General features: G+C 46.4%; 2 protein-coding genes across 2 annotated transcripts in view; one reads left to right on the forward strand and one right to left on the reverse strand.

The window, feature by feature from the left end:
- Positions 1-18,991, reverse strand: part of C16H22orf39 (chromosome 16 C22orf39 homolog) — a 191,844-nt gene that overhangs the window by 164,502 nt on the left and 8,351 nt on the right. The gene's annotated exons all lie outside the window — the stretch shown is intronic.
- SEPTIN5 (septin 5) overlaps positions 1,888-18,991 on the forward strand; it is a 77,661-nt gene continuing 60,557 nt past the window's right edge. The window contains exons 1-2 of the mRNA XM_053369282.1: positions 1,888-2,119; positions 2,282-2,292. Coding sequence (XP_053225257.1) covers positions 2,077-2,119; positions 2,282-2,292 — 54 coding nt within the window. The 5' untranslated portion in view covers positions 1,888-2,076. The remainder of the gene's footprint in view (positions 2,120-2,281; positions 2,293-18,991) is intronic.

Raw genomic sequence — 18,991 nt, forward strand, 5'->3', positions numbered from 1 at the left:
AATGTAGTATAGACACCGACAACTGGGAAACACTGGCCTGCGAGCGCTCCAATTGGAGAACAGCCTTTACCAAAGGTGTCATGGGCTTTGAAGATGCTCAAACTCAGGAAGAAAGGGAGAAATGTGCTAACAGGAAGGCACATTTGGAAAACCCTCACCGTGATAAACTCCCACCTGGAAAACCTATGTCCCCACTGTGGAAGGGTGTGTAGATCCAGAATTGGCCTCCACAGTCACTTATGGACTCATTGTTAAGACCTTGTTCATGATAATCTTACTCGGCTACAAGGGATCGCCAAAGAAAGGAGAGAGATGCAAATCACCTTGAGACAGTGGTTTAAAAGGCAATTGATGAATTAACTTTCATAATCATATTAATATGCAAACACTGCGAGCATTTTTATGTCTACTTTGAAGTAAGCCTCATTGAATTCAGAGAAACTTACTCCCAAGCAACCCTGCTGCATAAGGCTGTTGCAATCAGTTAGTTTCTTTACTCGTTTACTGATCCTCTTATATTCTAATATCAATATTTCCCCCCTCAAAATAAACTTCCATACATTTGTGTGTATCTTGAGTTCTTGCACACACACACACACACACACACACACACAGAGAGAGAGAGAGAGAGAGAGAGAGAATTACAATGACTAGCAAAACAGAGATATTAAAGCCTTGGCTTCTGCCTTTAAGACCATAATGTCTGCTTTGTCTGTCACTGTAGTAAATAGATGGTTTTAGTGACTGACACATCTTCGCTCAAACATTCAGAACAGACTTGCGATGCTTTAAAAATTGTGCACAGGCTTATACTGCTTTTTTTTTTTACTTAATAAAATCCATATACCGTTCAATCGTAGGAACAACCTCAGAGCGGTTTACCAAAAAGCAGTTTATTTGTTTATTCTTACATTTATATCCAGCCTCCCCACTCCAGAGAGCCCAAGGTGGTATGCACACTTCTCTCCCTCTTCATTTTACCCTCACAACAACCCTGTGAGGCAGTTCGGGCCGAGCGAGGGTAACTGACCCAAAAGTCACCCAGTGGCTGTGAATTTGAACCCCGGCCTCCCAATGTCCTAGATAAAGGTAAAAGGACCCCCCCCCGACCATTAGGTCCAGTCGCAGACAACTCAGGGGTTGCGGCGCTCATCTCATTTTATTGGCCGAGGGAGCCGGCATACAGCTTCCGGGTCATGTGGCCAGCATGACTAAGCCGCTTCTGGCGAACCAGAGCAGCACAGGGAAACGCTGTTTACCTTCCTGCCGGAGCGGTACCTATTTATCTACTTGCACTTTGACGTGCTTTTGAACTGCTAGGTTGGCAGGAGCAGGGGCTGAGCAACAGGAGCTCACCCCGTCGCGGGATTCAACCACTGAACTTCTGATCGGCAAGCCCTAGGCTCTGTGGTTTAACCCACAGTGCCACCGGCGTCCCAATGTCCTAGCACTTTAACCACTACTCCACACTGGCATGCAAGTATGTGTCATAAAAACACATATAACACAGACACACACTTTGTCATCTATCACCACCCAACAGCTAGACACGCACACATGCAGAAGACCCTGTTTCCTTGCGAGCTGCTTGAGGACTTCCAACTTGGAAGGGAGGTCCAGAGCCATGCTCCTCGCTTACCCGCCCCTCTTCTTTTCCATCTGATGTCTGCGAAAGAGTAATACTAATAAAAAAAGGGAGAACGGAGGATGCTCTGGAGACACGGCCAGCCCTGGCCACTCGCTTGCAGGCTGGAAAAGGAGGCGGAGGATGCAGATAGGGTGGCTCAGGGCGAGGCTCTGATTGGCTGAGGGCTGTGGGCAGGGCTGGGCCGCATCCTGCCCCGCCTTCCTTTTTTTATTTTTTCTCCCTCGGCCAGCCTCTCTAATGCAGCAGCAGAAGCGGCGGCAGCAGCAGATTCTGGCTGACAGGCGCATGCAGAGAGAGAGAGAGAGAGAGCTTTTTGTAGTCGGGAGGGAGGACCGGAGGGAGAGCAGCAGATCGGAAAAGAGGGTGGCTCGCCTCTCCGGAGGAAGCTACATCTGGTGCAATCCCCTCTGATCCCTTAAGAGAGAAATATGAGCACGGCCATACGATACAAAAGCAAGCTGGTCAACCCAGGTAAGGCTCCTAATGGGTGCGTTTGCATTCATGCATCTATATTATTATTATTATTATTAATTACTGGGACTGATGCTGGACGTTGCTAATGCCTTTCCGTTTTATTCCCCTCCGATCCCCTCCTGGACATCTCTTGCCGCTTCCCAACGTGTCCCTTTGCAGAAGAAAAACAGGTGAGGCTGTTTTTATTATTATTATTTTATTTTCTCGGTTGTGGCTCTTTTTATTCCCAAATGATGCTATATCAAATCAGGGCGCCTCCCCCCGAAAAAGAGGCGCATCCCTTTTCTTTGCTGCTTTAAGGAAGGACCAATTCTCCACCCCACCCCCACCCCCTTCATCCTCTTTGTCAGCCCCTAATCTTGAGGGACTAGTTGTGGAAGGTTCATTGTATGTGTTTGCGTGTGCATTTTGCTACCAGTCTGCCTGTGTCGGTCGCTGACACTGGGGAAGGCAGGGAGGAGAAAAAGGAGCTCTGTTTCCTCTTTAATGGCTGGAAGAAAAATCCCATGATGGATTCTGGTGGCATCCACTCTCTGTGTGATGCTGGCGATGGCGTGGTGGGTGCATGTGTTTTGAAGCAAGGCTCCACACCCAGTGGATGGTCAGACAACCCGACTTGGTCTCCCTTGTGGTGCTTTAGGGCACGATTGGGAAATCTGTGACCTCTCCAGCATGTTTATGGGCTGCATCCACCATTATGCCAATTGGCCAGGGATAATGGAACTGGAATGCATCTAGACTTAGGACCACATCTGCTTTAGGGCCAGGCAGGTGGAGATGGCACAGTCAGCCCGCGTTTCTCTGGGATCCTTCTTTTGACGTTAAAAGCATGCTGTTGTTGTCTTCCTTTTTGATACTTCCCTTCCTTGCTGTGGTCCACACCTCTTCAGCATCCTTTTGGCACACATCTCTCTGGAGATGTGTGCCTGTTTGTGTGAGCTTGGAAGGGGTGATGTAACTAGAACGCATCAAGGAAGACTTGTTTATCTGTGACTTCATTTGTGCCTTTGTATTTCTAGCATCTAGCAGAAAATGGTGTATGTGTGTGTTTTTGTGTGTGTGTGGCTGATCTATCTGCACGCCTTTTAAAATCTGGGTTTGTTATTCGGCGTTCTAGGATGAACCGAAGCCTGGGAGTGTGTCTCTCTGTGTATTTAATGAGAAAGATTTTTTTGTTCCTGGTGATTAAGCTTCAGCATCAGCCCAGGGAGTGAACTGAGATTGACTTGGCCTTCCAGTATCATGAATCATTCTCAATGGAGATACAGGAAGAGTTGAATTAATGTCTCTTGGCTTGGTGTTCAAGGTTTGGTGGGACAGAAAATCCAGCGGTTAAAGGAATTGCAAGAAAAGAAAAGCTTGTTCCGGTATTTGGTATTATAAACCGGACTGTGTGTGTGTGTCTCTCTCTGTCTCTGTCTCTGTCTCTCTCTCTCTCTCTCTCTCTCTCTCACACACACACACACACACACACACAGACACACACACACAGAGAAGATAGTTTATTCTGCAATTACCGTCACAATTGGCCTAGGGAGTGAATGGGGTGATGCTTCAACTCTCCTGGTTATTAATCATTTCTGACGGCAGATAAGTGCAGACTTGAAGTGGTGCGTTTGCTGATGCTCATTGACTCTGGGACTTTCTGTGTGCTCAGCCACTGAGCTATTGCACTTTCTTGAGAGAAGGAGGATGAAATCCAGGAGGCAGAGAAAGGGGTGACTTCAATTCCCTTCTCCTGGACTGGGGCAATCGCTTGTTCCAGTCAAGAGGCGAACTTTCTAAGAGATGCTAAATGACTCTGCTTTAGAGCTGTTGGTTTTGGAACCAACCAGAGGAGCTGTGACCCTGGTCTTCGGGGACCTGACTTCAAAGGAAAGAATCTGGAACGTGCATTCTCCCCTTTTTTCATTTCTTCCTTTGCGGCTTGGATTGAACTCAAGCTGCAAAGGAAGATCCTCACTGAAGGCATGGCTTGTAGGCACCAGAACCAGCTGTTGTGGAGGGCACAGCCCAAGGAAGATGGCCAGAGGAGAGGCCTGAGGGACCGGATAGAGAGGCCTGAGGTTCTTCCAGCATGATCGAGATCAAGATCTGGAATTCCTGATGTTTCTGGACTCCAACTCCCATCAGCTTCATGCAGCATGGCCAATGGCCAAGGATCATGGAAGCTGGAGTATAACCGTATCTGGGCAGGGGAACAGGTTGTCCATGCCTGCTGAAGAATGCTGAGCTTGCTGTTGTTGTTGTTTAGTCGTGTCCGACTCTTCGTGACCCCCTGGACCAGAGCACGCCAGGCACTCCTGTCTTCCACTGCCTCCCGCAGTTTGGTCAAACTCATGCTGGTAGCTTCGAGAACACTGTCCAACCATCTCGTCCTCTGTGGTCCCCTTCTCCTAGTGCCCTCCATCTTTCCCAACATCAGGGTCTTTTCCAGGGAGTCTTCTCTTCTCATGAGGTGGCCAAAGTATTGGAGCCTCAGCTTCAGGATCTGCCCTTCCAGTGAGCACTCAGGGCTGATTTCCTTCAGAATGGAGAGGTTTGATCTTCTTGCAGTATGTGGACCAAATGTCTTATTTGGTATGAAGGCAGCTTCCTATGGCTGGGTTCAATCCCTGGCACCTCTGGGGAAATTGGAGAACCACTGTCAGCCAGGGTAGACCAGGGGCAGGCAGCATAGTGCTCTCCAGATGTTGTTGGACTACAGTTCCCACCAGCACTAGCCAGTATGGCCAATGATCAGGGATGATGGGAGTTGTAGTCCAAAGCATCTGCAGGACAACACGTTGACTGTCACTAGGGTAGATACTACTGGGTAAGGTGGATGAATAGTCTGACCTGCTATAAGCTTGCGTGGCCCTTATGAAAAAAGAAAAAAAAGGTTGTAGACAATACTGAGATAGGTGGCTGACTAGTCTGACTTGGCATACAGCAACACCAGGGACGTGGGTGGCGCTGTGGTCTAAACCACTGAGCCTCTCCTCTTGGTCTTGCTGATCGGGAGGTTGGTGGTTCAAATCCCTGCAACGGAGTGCTCGGTCCCAGCTCCTGCCAACCTAGCAGTTTGAAAGCACGCCAAAAAGTGCAAGTAGATAAATAAGTGGCAGGAAGGTAAACAGCATTTCCGTGCGCTCTGGTTTACGTCACGGTGTCCTGTTGCTCCAGAAGCGGTTTAGTCCTGATGGCCACATGGCCTGGAAAGCTGTCTGTGGACAAACACCGGCTCCCTAGGCCTGAAGCAAAGTGAGTGCCCCAAGCCCCTAGTCGCCTTTGACTGGACTTAACTGTCCAGGGGTCCTTTACCTTTACCTTTTATAGCAACACCCTATATTCCCAGGAGTGACTGCCTGGCCATAGTGGAAATTGGGAAGCTGGACAAGATGGGCCTTTTCTGTCTGATCCAGCTGGGCTGCTGCCATGTTCTTGGCGCAGTAATTCTCAAATTATGTGCTGGGATAAATAAGTCAATTAAAGGCACACATGCTCCCAAAGTAACTGCCTTCTTCATTTTAGGCACAACCAAGATAGATAGCTATCCTACATACCAGGAGTAGCAAACATGATATCCTTCAGATGTCATTGGACTCCATGGTCAATGGAGGACACTAGGATGGAGAAGGTTGCTTTAGAGCAGGGATGGGGAACCTGTGGTCCTCCAGGTGTTGCTGGACTACAGTTTCCTTTGCCCCTGACCATTGGCCATGTTGGGTGAGGTTGATGGGAGCTGTAGTCTATCAACATCTCAAGGGGATAATGTTGGCCACCCATGGAATAAACAATTCTGAGTCAGACGAACCAATTGATGATGCTATCGTTACTGCTTCTTCTACATAAATCTCTCTCCTGCCCTCCATTAGAATTCCAGTGTGGTGTAGTGGAGAGCCAGTGTGGTGTAGTGGTTAAGAGCGATGGACTCGTAATCTGGGGAACCGGGTTCGCGTCTCCGCTCCTCCACATGCAGCTGCTGGGTGACCTTGGGCTAGTCACACTTCTTTGAAGTCTCTCAGCCCCACTCACCTCACAGAGTGTTTGTTGTAGGGGAGGAAGGGAAAGGAGAATGTTAGCCGCTTTGGGACTCCTTAAAGGGAGTGAAAGGCGGGATATCAAATCCAAACTCTTCTTCTTCTTCTTCCAAAAGCATATGTATCTTGCTAAATGCACTTCGGGAACTTTGCGAAGGAGACTTCTTGAGATGGGGCAACTTAGAGTTAACAGTGGATGGGAAAGGGTTGGGACCTCTGCTGCTCTAAATCCCCCCTCCTCAAATGCCTGGGGGGAAAACCGAAACCTATGTTTGCAACTAACGTTCAGTTAGGCACACCCTCAATATGTCTGCCATGTTGGATTTGACCAATGGGGTAAGGAACCTGCAACCCACAGGCTGCACAAGAACCCTAATTTCATGAAACCCACAGAGACTGTGTGGCTCGCAGAGATCTGTACGATCTTGTGATGTCTGCGCACCATTGGCTCAACGGTCCTACACAGAAGAAAGGTTCCCTGACTGCCATAAAGGTCAGCACATCAAATGCCAATATTACCCCAAGATGTTTTGCTGAGAGATCTGTTGTTTTTCAGACCAATATGGAGACCTTGCATTTTTCAGAGCTGCCGTCCTGTGTGCCTCCGTCCTGTGTGCCTTCGGGGGGAAAAGAAAGGTCACCACTAATTCTGCTTACACGGGTGTAACTTGAGAACTGGCCCTCTGTCAACTAGGCACTCACAATGGGATTGAGCTAGTAAGTCACAGAGAAACACGAAGCCTTGGTGGGGTAAGAATAGGTTTAGCAGCATTGCTGGAGACAGAAGGCATTTTTCTGCATCTGCATCCAGTCTTGTAGCTAGGCAACACCCGGCATCTGTACTCTTTCAAGATGCACTTCAAGGAAGAAACAGTGCACAATAATAAGTGTGACTACCTGTCTGTGTGGCAATTAAGGAGCATGACGGCATGTTAATATTAGCAGCTCGAAATGCTGCAAGGTCATTTCTCCCCCGCTGCGTTTCAAGCTGAATTTGCATGGTGTTGTTCATATCTGAGAGAGGGCAGGGGTGCCCTGAAATGTTATGCATACTGGGTTTCCCTGCTCCTATTCACTAAGCTGTCACCTGCGCACGTGTGCTCATCTGCGCATGTGCGGTGACTGTTCAAATTAGGGCTTCCTCTGCGTCCAGTTTTCCAGTCGGACTGGAAGCAGAGTAAGTGGCAATATGAACACACCCTGAGATTGTGCAGAATTGCTGGGTAGATTTATGTGCCATGCTCACATTGCATAGGCAAAAGTCAGGGGCAGTGGCGTAGCAAGGTCTGGTGGTACCCAGGGCAGATTTTTTTTTGTCACTTCTACCCCACATTGAAATTCCCCCTTCCTCTCTCCACCCCCCCGTCAAAGAGAGCCGTGCCCTGCCCTCTTCCAGCAGCCTGGGAGCGCATGGGGCAATGGTGCGCCGCCTGCCCGTGACTCCCAAGCCTCCCTCGAGCTGTCAAAAGGAAAGGGGAAAGCCATTGGCAAAGCAGCACAGCTCCCTGCCTTTCTCTGATGGCTCAGGGTAGTCTTGGGAGTCGCAGGCAGGCGGGCAGTGCGCCGAATGTCACCCCCCTCAGTGTGTGTGTGTGCGTGTGCGCGGCCATGTTCGAAGCTGTGCTGCTGCTCACGAGGCAAGGCAGGGTCCTCCCCCAAGGGCGGGACATGGATGGGATGGGCAGGGAGAGCCTGACCGATTGATGGGAAGGGGACGCGTCGCGATGTGACTCAACCATGCTTGGTTCCACAGGCAGTGTTGAGTTGCATTTTGTCACATCCCCCTCATTGATGGCACCTGGGGCAGTCCGCCCCCACCGCACCCCCTTCCTCTGCCAGTGGTCAGGGAGAGGCCTTATTGAAACCTACAAGCCCACTCTGTGGTCCCCATCAAGTGGAGTCAAGTTATGCCCCTTCCTGCAGCCAGGAAAAAACAGTAGCTAAAGGAGGCATTGCAAGAGGTAAAGGTATGGGACCCAAAGCATTGCAGGTTTATAATTTAGGAAAAGGATGACCAATTAGTACCAGAAGAGAGTGGCAGAGGTGTGTGAAGAAAATAGACAGAGAGGACTTAGGACATGCAGTGCAATAGGACTGTAAATGGAGGGCAGACCCACACAATAAATAATAATAATAATAATAATAATAATAATGCTCATTTTGCCCAAACTGGATTGTATTCATAGCTAGCTTTCACTCCACTAGCTCCCCTCAGTCTTGGGAGCAAGTTGGTGCCTCTGGGATGAGGAAGAAATTAGATTCAGTTTGCATTTAAAGGCAAATCTATATCATCTATCTATATCTATCATCTATCTATCTATCTATCTATCTATCTATCATCTATCTATCTATCTATCTATCTATCTATCTATCATCTATCTATCTATCTATCTATCTATCTATCATCTATCTATCTATCTATCTATCTATCTATCTATCTATCTATCTTCTATCTATCTATCATCTATCTATCATCTATCTATCTATCTATCTATCTATCTATCTATCATCTATCTATCTATCTATCTATCTATCATCTATCTATCTATCTATCTATCTATCTATCTATCATCTATCTATCTATCATCTATCTATCTATCTATCTATCTATCTATCTATCTATCTATCATCTATCTATCTATCTATCTATCTATCATCTATCTATCTATCTATCTCTATCTATCATCTATCTATCTATCTATCTATCTATCTATCTATCATCTATCATCTATCATCTATCATCTATCATCTATCTATCATCTATCTATCTATCTATCTATCTATCTATCTATCTATATCATCTATATCTAATCATCTGTCTATCTAATCTGCATGGTGCCTGGATATTGAAAGGGCTGGAATAACAACCATCCTATTATTATTATTATCAATAATATTTTGCCTTTTCCCCTGTCTGGAACTCAAGGTGGCTTACCAAAGTTAAGACAACCTGGCTAAAACACAGAATGCTGGAAACACATAGAAGACAATAGCTGAAAATGCCACTGTTGAAATAGAAGAGAATTAAAACCATATAATTTTTTTTTTTAAAAAAACAGGTCTATTAAAATTCAGATACTGCACTGCAGTATTAAAAGCCTTTTCTTTGAAAGAAGCACCACTGATCTTACAGACATAAATCTAGATAGATTTGGCAATGTGTTGGACGTACCAAGCTGTGTGTCCCACCTGCCCTGCCCTCCATGGGCTGACTTGCCCTCAAGTGCCACAGAAGACACTGTCCCATCAACAGCATCGGAGAAAGGCCTCATCCATACCACCCTGCCACTTTCAACAGTCTTGACTTCCCCCAGAGAATCCTGGTAACTGTTACAGGTGCTGAGAGTCGATAGGAGAACCCCTCTTCCCCTCACAGAGCCATAATACCCAGATTTCTCTGGGAAGAGGGATTGTCTGTGAAACCGCTCTGAGAATTTTCGCTCTCTGAAGGGTCATTGGGGTCTCTTAACACCTCTCAGTGCCCTTAAGAAACTACACTTCCCAGGATTCCTTGGGTGGGCTACTTAGAGTGGTATGATGCTGCTTTAAATGTATAGTGCAGATGGGGCCTTGGTATGCCCAGAGAGGGCACCGCTCCTTTTTGAACGGGCAGCTAGTCCGTTGTGTTTCGGCGGAGAAGCATGTGACACTACAGTGGTACCTCTGGTTGCGAACGGGATCTGTTCTGTTCGCAACATGAAAAGAGTGCAACCTGCAGCGGCACGTCTGCGCACACGTGGGTTGTGATTCGCCACTTCTGCGCATGTGTGTGATGTCATTTTGCGTGTCTGCACATGCGCGAGCGGCAAAACCCGGAAGTAACCCTTTCCGGTACTTCCGGGTCGCTGCGGGATGTATCCTGAAAGAACATAACATGAAGCGGACGTAACATGAGGTATGACTGTATAAAAAATGACTTTGAAAATAATGTCAAGGAGAGTAACATGTATTTAAATTTCGGAGTTGTCAGGAGAAGGTGGGGAGGCGATGTCTACTTCCACAAACTCTGCCGTACAAGCTTTGTTGTCTTTTGTGGGCATCTGAAATATGCAGTAGATCTTGTTTTCCCAATTAGCCTTGAACTTCTGACTATCGGTGTGTCCCACTTTCCTGCGCCTCCTGATTAGACACAGGGCTGTCTCTATATTTGGAGAGGCTTCTTTTCCACCCCTTTTTGCAAGATCTACCCACTCTTTGTAACGATGACTCATGCCATCAAAGGATTGCCTTTTGCACAGACCATCTGGGGAACCGTCTGTGAGATGGCTTATCTCAAGAACGGAATTATAGGCTAAAGAAATGCAGGGATCGATCCTTGGGTTTTTATGGATTGTAGGACTGTTAATGTAAATATTAGCATAGTTATATTCTGCTTTTTATTTTATTTAATGATATCATCAGTGGCTCATGGCCGGAGCATTGAAATACTTTATCTCTTGCTAAATTAAATTAACACTTTTGAACAATTAGACTTATGGAGAAAACTTATAAAAATGATGAATGAGTAGTGAAGTACCACCTTTTAAATTTTTTTTTAAGGTCATTAAACATTATTGCTGTCCTAGTTTTACTCCCAGTGGGATTTGATTTAGGATTAGGTAGGAGAACATTTTAAGGCACCTCTGAGTTTGCATTTTTCTTTTTTTTCTAAAGAGAAAGTTATTGTGAAAATTCACCAGCACTTTAGTGCTAATATATTTCTGCTAATTTCTGCTGATATGTATACATGTTTGGTGCAATTTTTGCCCAATATACACATTTTCGCAAAGCACTTTCCTTCAATATATGTATTTTTGTATGCATTACTTAGAGTACACATTATTTGAAAAATTAAGAGGAGTGTGGATTTCAAAGGCTGGTTGTGTTGTGAAAGGCTCAACAACATTGGGGTCTTTGGGGGGGAAAAGCTCACAACTTTTGGGGTGTCCTGGTTTTTACTTTTCAAAATATGGCAGCCCTAAAGGAACTCACAAGGGACGCGGGTGACGCTGTGGGTTAAACCACAGAGTCTAGGGCTTGCCGATCAGAAGGTTGGCGGTTCGAATCCCCATGACGGGGTGAGCTTTCGTTGCTCAGTCCCTGCTCCTGCCAACCTAGCAGTTCGAAAGCACGAAATGTAAGTAGATAAATAGGTACTGCTCTGGCAGGAAGGTAAACGGCATTTCCGTGCGCTGCTCTGGTTCGCCAGAAGCGGCTTAGTCATGCTGGCCACATACCCCGGAAGCTGTACGCCGGCTGCCTCGGCCAGTAAAGCGAGACGAGTGCCGCAACCCCAGAGTCGTCCATGACTGGACCTAATGGTCAGGGGTCCCTTTACCTTTTAAAGGTACTCACACTAGTGTTTAAAGCCTTAAATGACTTAAGCCTCAAATATTTGCAACATCCCCTCCTTCCCTACAGATCCTCTTGGGTGTAAACATCAGCAGAGGGGAGACCCTCTTGGTTGTCCTCAGAAGTTGGACAGCAGGTGAGAGTATTCCAGGGAAGAGGGTCATCTCTGTGGAGCCCCAAGTGGTGAATTCCTTCCCCTCAGAGGCACGTAGTTATTAGGATTTCTTTTCTCTTTGGACTCTGCATTCTTCAAGTGACTGGCTTAGAAGCAGCAGATGTGAGAGACAGAAAGCCACAACAGATGTGCTGTGCTTGGACAAGCTTCCAGCTGTTTACCTCAGGATTCCCCAGAGTAATGTGATAAATACATTGCTCCCTTTTCAGTGGGCAAAGATTACGGTTGTGTTTAGGAGTCAGCTTGGAACAAACCTTTAAATGCAAGGAGACTGAAAACTGCCCCCCCCCCCTTATACTAGACAAAGGAACTTGAGTTATTATTACAGTGGTACCTCAGGTTAAGTACTTAATTCGTTCCGGAGGTCCGTACTTAACCTGAAACTGTTCTTAACCTGAAGCACCACTTTAGCTAATGGGGCCTCCTGCTGCCGCCGCGCTGCTGGAGCACGATTTCTGTTCTTATCCTGAAGCAAAGTTCTTAACCTGAAGCACTATTTCTGGGTTAGCGGAGTGTGTAACCTGAAGCGTATGTAACCTGAAGCATATGTAACCCGAGGTACCACTGTAGTGGCAATATTTAGGAACCTCAGAAACTGCCTTATACTAAGCCAGGCCATTGGACTACCTTGGAGGATACTGTGTGCGCTGAATGCCAGTGGCTCCACAAGGTCTCAGATGGACAATTTTTTTCTGCTGCCTTTGCAGCAAGCAGAGGAGAAGCTGACTAGAGGTTTGTAAGCAGCTGGTTGAAGAGGTAGAGGCTGGAAGTTAAAGTCGTCTGATTTCACTGGTGCTTCCAGATAACCTGTTCCTTGGGCATTTATTCTGATTTGTTTGCAACGAGATTAGACAATGTTGACTGTTTAAGGAGCATCCATTCTGAATTGTTTGTGGGGAGCTTGGATGATGTTGCGTCAGTGTGCCATTCCATATTTTCCCATCGCATGCATATATATATATATATATCGTCTTATCTATCTATCCAGTGCTTTTTTCTGGGGGTACGCAGGGATACGCATACCCCTAAACATTTTGTGAATCTTTATACTTTTGTCCATTTACTGTATTTATTTTTCGCGATTACTTACATCATAGGAGCCTACACAACACAAAACACTGTTGCTGTATGTAGGTTTTCTTTTATTCGTTTTTTATCTTATATTTTAGAAATGTACAACCAGTTTTTTTCCTTTAATTTTTTTGGGGGGCCCCAAGAGAGCGGGGCCCTAAGCTATAGCTTGTTTAGCTTATACGTAAATCCGGCACTGAATAGAAATAGGGAGGTCCTATTATTATTATTATTATTATTATTATTATTATTATTATTATTATTATTATTCCATGTATACCCCACCCATCTGACTGAGTAGCCCCAGCCACTCTGGGCAACTTCCAAAATATATAAAAGCATAATAAAACATTGTTGTTTGTTGTTTAGTTGTTTAGTCGTGTCCGACTCTTCGTGACCCCATGGACCAGAGCACGCCAGGCACACCTGTCTTCAATAAAACATTAAACATTATAAAACTTCCCTATACAGGATTGCCTTCAGATGTCTTCTAAAGGTTGCATAGTTACTCATCTCCTTGGCTTGGAGGTGTGTGTCACATAACTTCATACCCTCCAACATTTCTCTGACGAAAATATGCAGGTCCTAAGCAACAGCGGGACATTCCGGGATTATCAGAAATCTGGGGCTGTCCCTGGAAAATAGGGACACTTTGGGGTGTCTGGTCTCCTAGCAGCTTTTGATATTACATGCTGTTTTGCTGCCCCCATAACCTGCTTGGGGCATATGCCCTCTCCAGCCCCTGCTTGGCTCGGGCCTGTGAAAACTCCTGAATATTTGTATAAAGTAGGTCTTTGGACTCTGGCCACAGAGAAGTCATCTGTTAGCTCTGCAAAGCTCTGGGGAAAAGCCTGTCACAAGAATCTGCCTTCTACTCGGTCAGACGATTTGGCTATCGGCCCTTCCCAAAGCTCAAAGCTACTGCTGCTGCTTCTTCATCTGCTTCTAGGTCAGAGAGGAACATGAAAAAGAAAAAAAAATGCATCTTTCTTCTCTCTTGGAAAACTGCTTGTTTGGCTTCATTGTGCCCAAATGCAACCTGCCTCTCAGAACAAGACAACAGTTGGGATATTAGCCAGGCTGGGTCAGGTGTAGGTCAGAAGGTTTTCAACCTCGGCCATCTTCACCTCCTTCTGCACATCTGTCCAAGCGGCTCTGCGGCAGAAGCCCCTGTCGTTGGCCAGATGGCTTGTTTGAGGCACATGGGAAGGCTTCTCCCGCTCCCCCAGTGGAAAATGCACCTCAACAATATCTGTCCTCTGCTGCCTTTGAGCCGGTGGCAAAAAGGAGGTCAGGAAATGCATGTCCCAGCGGCTGGAGGCCTGCTCATCAAAGCCTTGCCAACAGCATCGTGGAGCCACTGCTGGGCTCTTCTCCCTTGAATTATTAATCCGACAAATGGATAAAATGGCCCACAGGGAGGGGGAAGAAGCTTTCCGCCCATGCCCTGTGTTGTTGACACGGGACCCAACCGTTTGCAGAATATAAACTCTTAAGTATTTTTTACCCTAATTGGATTTTCCATTATTTGCGTCTCCTCGTTCTGTCCACTCCAGCAATCTCAGATGCATACATTTGGGGGAATGTAGAATTCTGCCTTATTCTGAGTCAGACTATTGGTCCATTGAGCAAAGTATGGTCTACAATCAGAGATGGGGATTGTTTCCTGGCTGGAGGGCGAGATCTTTATCTTCCCCACCCCTATTGGGCCAAAATGGACAAGTGGGCGGGGCTGCTCAATTGTCAGTCACTTGATGTCATAGTGATGTCAAGTGATTCATCTCTTTGAAGCGGTGATTGCTGTCACTTTCAAGTAGCCTTTTGTAAGCATCCTTTCAAAGGGGGTGGGTCCAGGCAAAATGCTCGCCCGTTTATACATTTATTCCTTTTTTTAAAAAAACCTTTTTATTTGATTTTGTTGTTGTTTAGTCATTTAGTCGTGTCCGACTCTTCGTGACCCCATGGACCAGAGCACGCCAGGCACTCCTGTCTTCCACTGCCTCCCGCAGTTTGGTCAAACTCATGCTGGTAGCTTCGAGAACACTGTCCAACCATCTTGTCCTCTGTCGTCCCCTTCTCCTAGTGCCCTCAGTCTTTCCCAACATCAGGGTCTTTTCCAGGGAGTCTTCTCTTCTCATGAGGTGGCCAAAGTATTGGAGCCTCAGCTTCAGGATCTGAACACTCGGGGATGATTTCCTTCAGAATGGATAGGTTTGATCTTCTTGCAGTCCATGGGACTCTCAAGTCTCCTCCAGCACCATAATTCAAAAGCATCAATTCTTCGGCGATCAGCCTTCTTTATGGTCCAGCTCTCACTTCCATACATCACTACTGGGAAAACCATAGCTTTAACTATACGGACCTTTGTTGGCAAGGTGATGTCTCTGCTTTTTAAGATGCAAGTATAAATTTATTACAATACCAAATACATATCCGTAAAATGAGATTTCTCTAAATCTCGAGACTTCCCCTCAATTTTTAAAGCCGGTGGGGTGGGGAAAGGTTGTTTCTGAGAGCGGTTTGGCAACCAGCTTTAAGACAGTTTCCGCAGTCCTGTTTGAGCAAATGGGAGCAGAGGCGCTGTCTGAAACCCTTTGCTGAAGCTTATTTGAAGTAGCTCTCTCACGAGAGTGGCTTCAAAGGGTGCTTTTGCACAGGGCTTTAATCCCTTCTCAGATGATGAGTAGCGATTAAACCTTGCTGCCTTGGCTTCAGGATCCTGTTCTTCGCTGGGATCAAGATCGCACAGCCAGTGCAGGATTAAACCCTGTCCTCCTACCTGTCAGTTGAAAACATCAGTGACCTCAGTCACTTGACAGCTGGGTGACGTTTGGGGAATCTTTTGTTGGCTTTATAGTTATACGTTGTACTAAGTGCGGATTATAAATTTGTAAAAGAACAAATAGAAACTTATGTTTATCTGCATTGCGGGGGGTTGGACTAGATGACACATGGGGTCCCTTCCAACATCTACAATTCAAAACTCATCAGCATATGTGTGCGTGTGTGTGTTCATGTTGACAGGGAGTTCCTCAGTACACAGCGTAATTCCCCTGTGGTCAGTAATGTGGTCTGTGTGTTCTTTGCTTTTTTAAAAATGTCAGCACTATGTTTAGCCTCGAAGCAAAGGGAGAGAAAAAGAAAGGGGAAAAAAGTGCTGCCTGTTTACTTTTGCACATTCTTCGTGGAAGGGTGGTTTTGCAAATGTCCCTCAACTGTCAAAGATGTCCTAATGCAATTCACATGGCTTGTCATCTTAATGGCACGAGAGCAAGATTCAACACGTCGAGAGCTGAAAGGCTCTGATCAGGTTCTCTAACTTGCTTCCTGATAACTTCCCAACCATAGTCTCTGCGACGGCTCTGCTATTTTCAGGGTCTGAGGATAAATTTTATCTTTGCTGATCTCAGGGTTGTGCTCTGCATAGAACTGGGGCACATTTTATTGTCTCTAAAGCACTTAGCCTGCTTCTGCAGCTAAGAAAAGACACCAGTTGCAAATACCAGGAATAATGACCATTGCCTGCCCTCAAGCTTGAAATATGAAGCAGCTCAGGGCCGCAATACCTCAAGGGCAGCCTCTCCCCATATAAACCAACCCAGGCCCTGCAATCATCATCTGAGGCCCTTCTTCAGGGCCCGTGCCTCCTCTGTGAGAAGTCTGGAGTGTGGCAACACGAGAGCGGGGCCTTTTCTGTGGCGGCTCCCTGTTTGTGGCATGCTCTCCCCAGGGAGACTCACCTGGCACCTTCACTACATATCTTTAGGTGCCAGGAAAAAATATTCCTCTGCAACCAGGCCTTGGGCTAATTAAACAATCTGCAGCCTTTTAAACTGTTGGTGGAGAGAGGTGTTATTTTTGTTTGTTACTATGGTATGTATTTCTGTGTTGTTATACTGTGGATGGCCCTGTGATTCTTGGATGAAGGGCAGTGTAGAAATATAATAAATAAATAAACGAGTTTGAAATCTTTTTATTTATTTAAATACAGTGGTACCTTGGTTCTCGAACTTAATCCATTCTGGGAGTCCGTTCGACTCCCGAAACCATTCAAAAACCAAGGCGTGGCTTCCAATTGGCTGCAGGAGCTTCCTGCAGTCAACCGGAAGCCGTGTTGGACGTTCAGTGTCCGAAAAACGTTCGCAAACTGGAACACTCACTTCCGGGTTTGCGGTGTTCGGGAGCCGAAATGTACATGTGCCAAGGTGTACGAGAAGCAAGATTTGACTGTATTGATAAACAACATTTTTCGTGTGTGTGTGTGTAACTGAAAAACAGAACACGACAACAATAACAGCAGTAAAAACCAGCTGATAAAAATTCACAATCCAAAGGACAATTTTTGCTTGATACAGTGGTACCTCAGGTTACATACGCTTCAGGTTACATACGCTTCAGGTTACAGACGCCGCTAACCCAGAAATAGTGCTTCAGGTTAAGAACTTTGCTTCAGGATGAGAACAGAAATCGTGCTCCGGCGGCGCGGCGGCAGCAGGAGGCTCCATTAGCTAAAGTGGTGCTTCAGGTTAAGAACAGTTTCAGGTTAAGAACGGACCTCCGGAACGAATTAAGTACTTAACCCGAGGTACCACTGTAAATGATTTTTTTATTGAGTTATAGAAAGCCTGTAGTGGATACAGAACTATGCAGTCAAAGTACATCAGAGTAAGGTCTGCAACAGTGTTTGGTGCACTATTACAAAAGTTCTTGTCACAGAACAATCCTTAGAAGATAGCTCAGAGAAAACGGGGAGGACTCCTGACAAACTTTTAGTGGCAAGGAGTTCCACGGGGCAGGGCCTGCCACACTAAAGGCTCTGTCTTTGGTAAAGGCCAGCTGATAACCAGGGAATATACTTGCTCAATGTTTGGAATATCCCTTTGTGATGCGCAATGGGGTGGGAGGGAGGAAATGCTTCTTGTTCTGTGATTCCCAAGTGCCTGTCAGCTGCCTGCCTGGGTTTTGACCTGTCAGTCATGGGATGCCAGAACAGTTTCCCCATCCCTGTCTTAGAGGGTAGCTGGAAGCTGAAGGATTTGATTAGCCAGGGTGAGAACCTGCCTAGGGACTGCAGACGGATAAACCGAATGAGTCAATGATATATATGGAGTGAACTATATAAGGGTTAGATGGTGCCTTAGAGCAGATGAAACTCTGTTTGCCCAACTTGAAGGAAACTTTGGGGATGGATTTTGGGTGTGGAGGTGACCTGAAACTTTGTGGGAGTAACAAAGTGAAGGGTGTGATTGTAGCCTGAAAGAGTATTGTTCTGAGTTTCTAGGTCTGGTAGAACAGGTAAGGCGTGAACTGAAAAAGCATCCCAAAGAGAAATTTAAGGCGCAAAGGAGTGGAAATACAATTCCAGCAAAATCTTGGTTCAGAGAGGTCCGCCTGGTTTTTCTTCCACTGGTTAGTTTTCCCGGAGGTGAAGGTTTGGTTTCACACAATAACATATAATAGGTTAGGCCTAAGGGACACGGGTGGTGCTGTGGTCTAAACTATAGAGCCTAGGGCTTGCCGATCAGAAAGTCGGCAGTTCGAATCCCTGCGACGGGGTGAGCTCCCGTTGCTCGGTCCCTGCTCCTGCTCGCTTAGCAGTTCGAAAGCACGTCAAAATGCAAGTAGATAAATAGGTACCACTCCGGCGGGAAGGTAAACAGTGTTTCCGTGCGCTGCTCTGGTTTGCCAGAAGCGGCTTAGTCATGCTGGCCACATGACCTGGAAGCTGTACGCTGGCTCCCTCGGCCAGTAAAGCGAGATGAGCGCCGCAGCCCCAGAGTCGGCCACGACTGGACCTAATGGTGAGGGGTCCCTTTACCTTTACCTTTAGGTCAGGCCTGGGAATCAAAGGTGTAGTGCTTTGGGATTCTAGTGGCTTGAAGAACCCGTACTATTTCTGTAGCAGGGGTCTTGTGTCCAGCATCCTAGAACCACAAGTCAGCACAGAAAGGGAGCACTTTAGCCACTGAAAAGTCTCTCCCCCCTTTGCCCTGACTGGAGCCAATAAGCGTGAAAGGAGGTGAATCATCCACTGAGGATTGGCTCCTAAGGTCACTCTGCAGAAGAATTCTGTATGCTCCAAAGCTAAGCATGTAGGAACACTGAAAACATAAGGAGTTTCAGTTTCAAGAGAATGGCGGGCGAGTTCTGTTTCGTGCTGCTGAACTTCAAGGGAAACTGTTTTCTCCAATCCTCACAGTGGTTTAGCAATCTTCTCCAGGGAATAGGGCTGGGCAATATATCACCCCAAACCGGTTTGAAATCTGTATT

This window comes from Podarcis raffonei, chromosome 16, assembly GCF_027172205.1.
Source record: "Podarcis raffonei isolate rPodRaf1 chromosome 16, rPodRaf1.pri, whole genome shotgun sequence".
Lineage (NCBI taxonomy): Eukaryota > Metazoa > Chordata > Lepidosauria > Squamata > Lacertidae > Podarcis > Podarcis raffonei.